The sequence below is a fragment of the Empidonax traillii genome, unplaced genomic scaffold (assembly GCF_003031625.1).
Source record: "Empidonax traillii isolate 1590-97213 ecotype Southwest subspecies unplaced genomic scaffold, ASM303162v1 scaffold171:size1303362, whole genome shotgun sequence".
NCBI classification, from domain to species: Eukaryota; Metazoa; Chordata; class Aves; order Passeriformes; family Tyrannidae; genus Empidonax; species Empidonax traillii.
The window spans coordinates 887,906-897,726 of record NW_020955364.1 but is presented as its reverse complement, the minus strand read 5'-3'; the positions used below and the strand labels follow the sequence as shown (position 1 = coordinate 897,726).

At 43.8% G+C, this 9,821-nt stretch overlaps 1 protein-coding gene across 3 annotated transcripts in view; it reads right to left on the bottom strand.

Annotated features, from left to right (window-relative positions):
* Positions 1-4,420: 4,420 nt before the first annotated feature.
* RBM20 (RNA binding motif protein 20) overlaps positions 4,421-9,821 on the bottom strand; it is a 70,329-nt gene continuing 64,928 nt past the window's right edge. For all 3 annotated transcript variants that reach the window (XM_027885738.1, XM_027885740.1, XM_027885739.1), the window contains one exon: positions 4,421-8,521. In XM_027885738.1, the coding sequence (XP_027741539.1) occupies positions 8,417-8,521 (105 nt within the window). In that variant the 3' untranslated portion in view covers positions 4,421-8,416. The remainder of the gene's footprint in view (positions 8,522-9,821) is intronic.

The window sequence follows — 9,821 nt, the reverse complement described above, 5'->3', positions numbered from 1 at the left end:
GATCTGAAACCATGAAACTAGTGCAATCTAAAAGCTCAAAAAACCTGGGAGGTGAATAAAGAGTTCCTAAAGTTTGTGGGCTAATAAAAAAAAAAAAAAAGTTAAGAAAAGAAATAGTTGGCAAACAACTTTGTCTTGGGAAACGGGGTAGGGCTTGGGATGACTCCTGGTTTTTCGGGACTTGGGGTTGCCAGTATGCCTTTGAACTTTTCAGCCATTCATAAATTCTTACATAACAGCAGCCACAACACTCTGGAGCTCTAGAAATGCTGACATGAGGAAAGTGGTGGGAAAAGATTATTTGAGCAACATATGACAACTCACCTCAAAGCATTACCTGAAGCCTCAGCAACCCATATCCCTTGAAAAGGAGCATCTTCTTGTTCCAGGAACTCATTTTGCACTGTAGTAAGCCTCTTGTAGGTAAAGAGAAATTCAAAGGCTCTGCAAGATCACAGAAGGGCATTGAAAGAGGTTGAATACATGACTTGATCCTTTGTGTTTCAAGAAAGTGATTCTTCCTTGTTTCAGTGGGTGATCTTTGCCGAAAAACTCCAGGACCAAATAAGAGCAGATAGGAGATTCAAAATCCTCACTCTGCTTTATATTGTCTGCACCTTCAGGCTAGTTCACACAATCACAAGCAATCAAGACACCAGCTGACCCACAGTAACCCCTGGTGCACACCCCTCCCTGCTCCTGCTGAGCTGACATCCACTCGCTTAGACCACCTGCGTGGTGCTTTCAGCAAACAGAATTTACTTCCCACTTTACTTGGCTAACAAGAAGCGATTAATGAAAGTGAGTTCATGCCATTCCTTGCCTTGGTGTGAACATGTCCTGAGTGCAGAGAGATGGAGCAGCTCCTGGGGGGAGCATATCCAAACTGTATTTCTGAAGCGTTTCTTTTACCTCAGTTTTTTTTCTTTTCCCTGGGCTGGCAGAACATGTTTTCTCACACTGCTAGGCACTGCTTGCACCTGATGTTGTTTTAACTTACCTTAAGGCTCAAGTAGCCTTCAATTCAGTGAGATTCTCACTCCTAGTTTTGAGATCAGACCCCAAAGAAAGGTTTTTGGATGAGGGTTTTAGAGGGGGTTTGGCTGAACAACAGCAGCAGCTCCTGAATCAGCATCTGCTTTTGCAGGAAGAGAAAAGCAGAACATGTAACACACAGCCTGTGAATATGCAGTCACAGGGACATCAGCTTGTGGTGGGAAATACCCATGAACACAGTCCAACCCATTTATTTCAGATCTCTTGGGTCCGTTTCATACACAGCCTGGCCTCAGTCACACCAGGCACTGCCAGGTCTCTGTGCCCCTGTGGCAGCTGGGCTGCCTTCTGTGCCCGGCACAGGAGGGGGATGTCCAATGGCAAATCCCTACTTTGACTCACTAAAATAACGCTTGTCCCCCACCCTCAGGTGTCCCCCACCCCACCCACAGGGTAATTTGTGAGAGAAAAGGAAGGAGAAGTCTTTTGGGATCATTTACAGCATCCTGGATGCCTTACAGATATCTTGGAAGACTAATATCTAGCATATCCTGCCTACCTGAGTTAATCTTTCTTCATTGTGATCAGATGGAAATAGGCACTAGAATAGCTCAGCTGGAGTGGTGCTGATTCCCATTAGCATCAGGACAGACTTGGGCTGCTCTTCCTCTTGGTCTCAGTGTTCCTTCTTATTATTCTGCTACAAGAACACCTATTTAAGGTCTGACTTCTTTCCGGAGACCCTGCACTTGGTGGCAAAGGCACCTCGGGGAACATCAACACCAGTCCATGTCTCAGTGCAGGGAGTGGCTCGGCAAGCTCCTCATCACAGCACCTACCTACAGTCAGTGCAATGGGAATTAAAAGTGATCAGGGTAGATAAGGGGGTTAGAAGCTCAACTAGGGCACACACCAAAACAATGTTACTTATGACTGTGTGGCTGGTGACGTATGTCCAATTGCCATCTGCTGAATGCTAAAGTCCATGCAGGGCAGCACAAGTCTTGCTCATGCACACACATGCACACACAGCCCTCCAGTGTGCCCAGTCTTGGGAGCCAGGGCCTCTACAAAACACTAATAACACAGCTGCGAAACTGGTTTTTACATCTCAGCAGCGACGGAAACAGGCAAATTTTTCCCAGTTCTCCACCACAGGTGTGCAAAACACAGTGTGGCTACACCCCCTGAGCTCAAGGTGAAAGTTTGCTGCCAAGAACACGTTGCTATCTGCCAAAGATAAACCAGCTGCAAAAACAGCCCAACCAGAGAAGAAACCCACAAACAAAACAGGCTTCCTGTGTTCTCTAAAGACACCAAGACACTGTTTAAGGAAGGTGGAACTAATACACATGTTCTCAAACAAGGCTCAGGAACAAGGGGAGGACACCTTTTAAACAAGAACCTTTGTTTCTAAGGCACAGGCTGAAAAAGCTGTCTCGTGACCCAGGGCTGTGCTGCTGATACTGTCTTACCTTGAGAAATTGTGGCCAAAACTCTGCCTGGCGATTATTTAAACATTAAATAGGCTGGATTCAGCCTGCCCTATGCAGCGTTCTATTTCACAAAAAGCTTTCAGACATGCCCACTCATTCAGATCTGACCCAGTTAATTAACAATTGACATACAGTCCTATTTCAGTTTAAAGGAAGCTACATCAGGTAGCTGAACACTGCTCCTGACTGATGCTTTAACCAGAACGGGCCTGATGTGAACTGAAAGGAGAGAGCTGCTGGCTTTAATCACCTTGGGTATCTGATTAGAAAACTCACCCTGCAGTAGGCTGATGCAATTGTGTGCAGATGAGCTTTAAGAAAACCATTCTCACAGTGTGGAAGATTGATCCTGATGGCCCCACCACTCCCCTGGCTGCTCCCAATCCCCTGTGACACCCACCAGGGCCCTGCTCACCCTCATGTTTGCAGTAAAAGGGGACAGCTAGGAAGGAAGAGGTGGAAACTACCTCTGCTTCCTTCACTTTGGCTTGCTGCTGTGACCAATGCCCTGGGGAGCCTGTTCCAGTGCCCAACCACCCCCTGGGTGAAGAACCTTTTCCTAATATCAAACCTAAACCTCCCAACACAGCTTCATGCCACTGAATGCTGATCCTTACGGGTATTTCTTTTGTGTAAGGGAAAAGGAGACACTTTGTTTCATCTAAGACCTTCTACTAAGATGTTTCAGGAAGAATCCCTGGTTCCCATCTCGTTCACAACAGGGAGCGCTTTTCCTTCACGAATACATCCCACATGCTGTCATGGCTTCATGCTGCAGCATTGCATCAGGTGAGCCAAGCACACGAGGAGAGCCCAACCTATTGACACAGATAAGCGGAGATTGGCAGAGTCGGCTGTAGAAAAGGAAGCAGAGGCAAACCTGTTCTCTGGGGCTGCCCTTGCTGCCACCTGCACAAACACAGCACAGTCCCAGGCTGCCTCAGTGCTGGAAAGAAGGCAGAGGGAGGCTGCTTCACACACGGCTAGCATGTGCTGCTGATCAGCCCGGCTGATGTGCCAGGGCAGTGTCCACCAGCCGACCCCACATCAGCCTGATCCAAAGCAGGCAGAACCATCCTCAGCTCCTTGCACACCCCTGCCCTCCTCCAGTCAGCTTCCCAGGGAGGGCTCCTGTTTTTAGACAGCACTGACCTGGTCTGCTCTGTGGGTCAGGCAGGACAGCTGGGTTAAAGCCTGGCTGTCCCACTGAGGTCAGTCACAGCCTTGAGTCAAAAGGCCAGGCTGGTGTTTGGGTGCAGGCTGGTGTTCACCGGTGAAGTTTTTCAGATCTGAGTTCCCATTTCCAGCAAGAAAATGAAGTGTGACAAAATCTGAGCCAGAGAGAAAGCCAGAGAGTGGGAAAGGTCCCTGTACAGCTGGGGAGGGACATCAGGGAGGACAGACTGCTGAAAAGAAAAATCAGCAAAGACAGAGGGAGAGCACAAGGGAAACTGAGTAATTGGGCAAACAGGGGACTTCGGTTGAGGTGAGAGGTGGAGAAGGTGCCTGGCTGGGGAGGACTTTAAATAGTGCTTTCAGAAGGCTGAGAAGATAACCTGGATGGAGACAGAGAAAAGCCAGTGGGGACAGACAGCTTGCCCAGTTCAGTCACAAATTAAGAGAAAAAGGGAAGTGAGGACACATCTAGAGGGACAGGAGTGAGTAATAGCAATTAATAATGATTACAGAATGAACCACTGAGATGCGTTTACTTCAACTTCAGCACCAGATGATGGCAACCACTCTCAATCAGTACAGTGGGAGCTGCCTGCTAAGAACCACAACTGGTAGAGATTATATTTAAAAGCAAACCTTTTGTCCCCGTTTCCTTCTTACCTCCCAAAACTATCTTTAATTCATTTGTGATTTTTAATGGATCCCTTGGGAAGCTAGAAGTTGTTACTGGTACAACTGCCCACCAAAGTATATGCTTTATTATTCTCTTTATTAAAATCTTTCTTTTTAAGAAACACAAATTGAAACACTTTGCAATCAGTTACACAGATCAGTTAATACTGGTGACAGTTCCTACATAATTAAACAAGTACTAACAAATTCCAACTGTTTACAAGCCAAAACTTAAATTAACAAGATTATATAAGCTCAATAAATAGTACATCTGGTCCAGTTCAAGTATAATTCAACAAATCACAGCCTTAATCCTTAGAGAATAGAAAAAACCCTGAATATAACCAGCCTAACACTAATTTAGTGTTAAAGCCAATATGAAACTTTGTCTAATCTTATGGGGCAAATGTTGAATTCTTTCAATTTTTACTTCAAAGAAAGTAAGTTGCAGATTGACGTTAAAGACTATTTGAGATCAATACAGATTTCACAAAGTTGAAAAACACAGTCCCTATTGAAAAAGTGCAATCTTTGGTTGAGATGTGTTGAAATGGTTTGTATATATTAAGGAAGCTCCTTTTTAAATATCAATATTTGTTTGGCTAGACCTGAGCCTGCTTTGTGCTATATATATAGATATATAGAGATATATAAATAAACAGCGTGGATTATAGTGATGATGAATTATGCCAACTAAAAAAAGTCAAGATTTTAAATATAATAAACCAAAAGAAACAACACATTTTTACACAAGCTGAGGAAGGTAAGGGGCTGCCTACAGCAGCCTTCTTCCTCAGCAAAATAGGTAGTAGAGAGAAGTTGAGGAGTTGAGTGCCTGTCAGCATTGCATGATGGCCTGTTGGAGAGGGAAGGAGATTATCTCCGAGTTCTCAAAGTGCATCGGGCTGAAAACTGATCATGGGGATCATTAGGAGCTCGTTGAGATTTGGGATTGCTTTTAACTGCTTTCAAATGTTGAGAATTAGGGGGAAAAAGGACCTTCTCAGAAAGAAGAATTGCCCATTTGGCCATTCCCAGGATTTTAAAGATTGCTCTTGTGTCAGGACAGAACTCAAAGGGACAGGGGTGTCCAATCTATTTCTACAAATGTCTGGGTCTGGTCACATCTGTAGGGCTGGGCTCTGCTTCTGCATCACTCACCTGAGTCATCTACCTCCAGAAGAGGAAACTGCACAGGGCATAGATGCCATCTAGAGCCTCCTCCTTCCTCAGTGACAAGCAGGGGCCTGTACCCATGACCCCAACAGGATATCTGGAGACTGGACAGTTCCTGGTGAGCTTGGTCAAGACTCCAGCTTTTGGAGCCCCAGATGGAGACCAGAACTTAAGTGACCCTAACACTAACCCTAAGGTTAGGGAAGGTTTCTAAGACCCACTATAGCAAGATGGGATTTTGCACTTCTAATGCAACTGTCCAGGAAAAGAAAGGAGGTTAAATGCAAGCTGTGAATAATAGGAATGAACCTAGTTCAGAGCCAGAGAAGGGGAAAAGTAGTTTGAATCATCTCTCATAAATCCAAAAATAAGCCCCCCGGTAAATACTCATTTTAATTATTCTTCTTCTGCCAGTCAAAATCCCATGCTTACCTGCTGCTTTCCCTGCCTGCCTGTATCCACCTGTTGTCTGTTTTCAGAAAGTGTGATTTAAAGCTCTTTGGCCTGGGAAAGTCTTTGTTGTGGATTTGTGCCTTGCCTGTAATAAAGGCAGCGGACCTGTAGCTTCTACTGCAATACAAATAAAGAATAATAACAGTGATACTTTTCTCATTTGAGGTTACCTGGGGATAAAGTTTGCTGGAGGCATATGACTTTGATATACAGTCAGCTATGTCTCACATCCAATTAAGCTTAACCACATGGTCTAACAAGCTCCCATTAGGCCGGTGAGAGCCCCAGTTTGATAGCAGGGTGAGCTTCAAAGATTTGATGCTTGCATTTCTAGTGATTTCCTTCCCCTGTGCTCAGTTTGTGCTGAAGGGCATGAAGGGAACCTCATATTCAGATGATACATGAGAGCTGCACTTTAGAAGACAATTGCACAATCTTTACTGCCATTTTCGTCATCTTTCAGCCTGCAATACAAGCTCTTGTCCTAACAGCCCTGTGCTCAGGTTTCACTGTAATGTGAAAAACAAACAGTCAGAGAAAAACCCAACCCTTGAAGGAAAAATACCTGGTTTGCAATATTGGTTTGATTTTGGGTTGTTTTGGTTTTGGTTTTTTTTTTCCATGGGGGAGAACAACAAAAAATGTAGGTTGTTTTAAATGACAGATGGACCCAAGTCTTCACATACTTCAAGCCTGGGCAAAGGAGGATTTAGGCTGTAATGTTTTTCATTTCCCCTTTCTTTTGGATTGGCCCTGTCCGAACCTGGGATGCAAAGAATCCCTCAATTTGCAAGAGGCAGGAATTCCAAATATGAAATCTGAACCTACCTCAGGTAAAAACGAGTGGAAAGCACAGGCCATGAAATGGAGCAGGGCTTCAGGCAACAACACCAGGCACCTCTGAGACACACTGCCTGGCTACAGGGTACCTCAGAGAACGAGCATGGCACAAGACATAAGGGCACAAATACTTCGGTGAAAAGAGTTTTGGCAATCCAGCCACTTGGCGATATTTTGCAACATCCATGTCATTCTTAGGGATAGAATGATTAGATAGGGATAGAATCTGTTTCCTCTGAACAACATCTTAACAGGACATCCAGCACCAGCAATTTTTACAGAACGTACTGTGATGAATATTAGAGTCAGGCAGAAATGGAAATGCGCTTGCAATCCCCATCTGCCCAGATTGCATGGGACATTTTATAAACTCTGGGATCAATTCTGGCAATGGTTTGCATGAGTATTCACTTTAGTACACAAAGCCCTATTGAAATGAACCAGAAACTTGTACAGTGCATTTCAAAGGGACTTTGCAAAATACTAAGCAACAACTGTGCAGAAACAATAGCTCATAATAATGCCAGAGCTGCTGGTGCATCCTGTGTTCTCAGTGCAGCACTCGTGAGCCATCAGTTGTTGTATTCACCTTAAAAAATTCAGGGAAATAAAATACAAAAACAAAATTAAAATTCTGGCATCTTTCCACGAAAATCAGGAAAATTCAGTGTTGCCAAGCTGAGGAAAAGCAAGCTTTAAAGAAAACAAAAAGACCCCAAAAGCAAGGATCTTGAGTAAAATGTCTGAAAGAGACATGGTCCAAACATGTGGCACTTTAAAAAGCCTCTCGTGAGAGTTTCAAGTCTGTAAGACTCAAAGTTGGCACCCTTTAGAATTATCAAAAACAAGAGTTTCAAACACAGTGGTACCTGGAGAACATCCTGACCACACTATGGAAAATGCTGAAACCAGAGCAGGCTGGCTGTCAGCACGTGCATTCAAATTGCTCTTGCTATGCTGGGTTCAGGCTACAAGGTCCCTGGGACAGACTGTGGCTCCCTCAGTGTTCACAATACCGGCATTGTACAGTCAGTGCTTAACAACACAAACATTTTATCATTTCACCAAGCTCTAAGACATGGAGGTGGATGCTGATGGGGTTTACATTATGCCATCTACTGACTAATTTTAACACAATGGCTTTAAATGTCCTATGCAAATCCTACTTCTCACTGGGGCAATGAGTGAAATGGCTGAAGATATTTTAAGCAACATTAAAGCCTATTTATAGTCACATCTCCTTTCCTTCCAGCGTCCACTGGAGGATGCTGAGTGCTTCTAAGTACTCCGCCTGACCTGATGTGTTACATCAGAATTAAAACTTTAAGAATCCCTGAGAATTCTGATTTAATCTAGGAAACCACTCCCAGCACGCAGAGTGTGAGAAAGAATTGCTCCACTTCTTACAGATATGCCAGCATTGCTTCACCGTGGGAAACAGTTTCAGGCATTTTTGGTTTTTAATGGCACTCTGGGCATAGATGCATGGAAACATGCTCTTTATTTCCCCTCCTCTGTACAGTGCAAATCGACAGTTATATCATAGAAATTAAAAAAAAAAAAAAATATCAGCATTCACTCATTATAGCTCTTCCAGTTCATCTGCATCATAGTTTTTTCTTTGCAAAGTGAGGAACAATGCCAGTGTCGTCCTGATGGCTGCCTTCTTCCTTCACTTTCAGGCTCTCTTCTGCAAGCTGGGATAGGTACTTCTGCAATCACATAAAAAAAACCAAAGCATTGTTACCCAAACTGAAAATACTCAACACGGGATTCTTTATACCTTTTCAGAGCTCTCACTCTTCCAGCATGTCAAAAGGGAGGAGAACACAGAGAAGCCCCATTTTGGTGAAAGCTCAAGCCAGGAAATACGGCTGTGTCAGGCAAACTACCTGAATACACTCAGAGCCTCAGAAATTCAGTGGTTTACTCTGTGCCACAAGGGGAAATAGTGACAGAACTAGGAGGGTCTCTACTCCCCATCAGTCTAACTGTGTTAGGAGACCTCACCTGTTCTCTACTCCCATGTGCTATAGGGCAGGGACTAACTGAGTCAACTGAATTATGCTAGGAAAGTACTGATATATCAGAAAATAGATGCAATTTCAGAGCCACAAATTAAAGCATATACAGTACATTTTCTGTGTGTCCAGTACAGAGATACACCTTTTGTACAAGAACATTTTGTTTTAAGGGAATAATCACACACAGTAATAACTGACTTAATTTAGCACCTTGGCTGGAGTATTTACATTTATTGTGTTTCTCTAAGATAAAGCCTTTCACTGCTTTAAGTACTCAGTGAGATTTCAAAAAACCAGACATGGCCAGTGATGCTTTCAGCCTTTTGGCAGTGCTCTTAGTTGGCAGAGCTGCACACAAAATGGATGATGAATAGGTGTGGGTCTGAAAATGGTGATCAAAGTATTTATTCGTGGTCAGCAGACATAGAAATGGATGGAAAGAAGCTTCTTCAGCAGCAGCTAGTGTAGAGACACATGGGAAATTCCCACGTAATCATGCAGAGATATTCTTATTAATGACTTACACATTTATCGCATGCAAGAATAACTGACCTGCACATTATTAGGATCATAAAACTCCCTTTTCCAGATAATTACTCATTCTGATTTGTTCTGAAAAGACCATCCCACATCACTGCAAAATTTTGTCTACTTGCAGGATTCCCCCAGAGTACAGTTTGCTCTTTGGCATTCATGGGGAGGAGGTGAAATGAAAAATGGATGTAAAAACACTAAGAGCGGTGTTAGGACTGCCAGGTTCCGTCACGTAAATACAAGTTTTGAATGTAAGAGGTACATCTGAAAGGGTCTCAGCGCTGTTAATGAATGGACATATCCGTGACAAAGTGACGACTGCGCCCTTGTTGTTCTGAATATGGAGGTTTGGCTGTGGAAATTACACAACCCTCATTCTTGATCTCTGGGTGCAAAATTCCATGTGGCAGAAAGCCAGAGTAAATGTTACAATATTATGCAGAGATATAGGGTC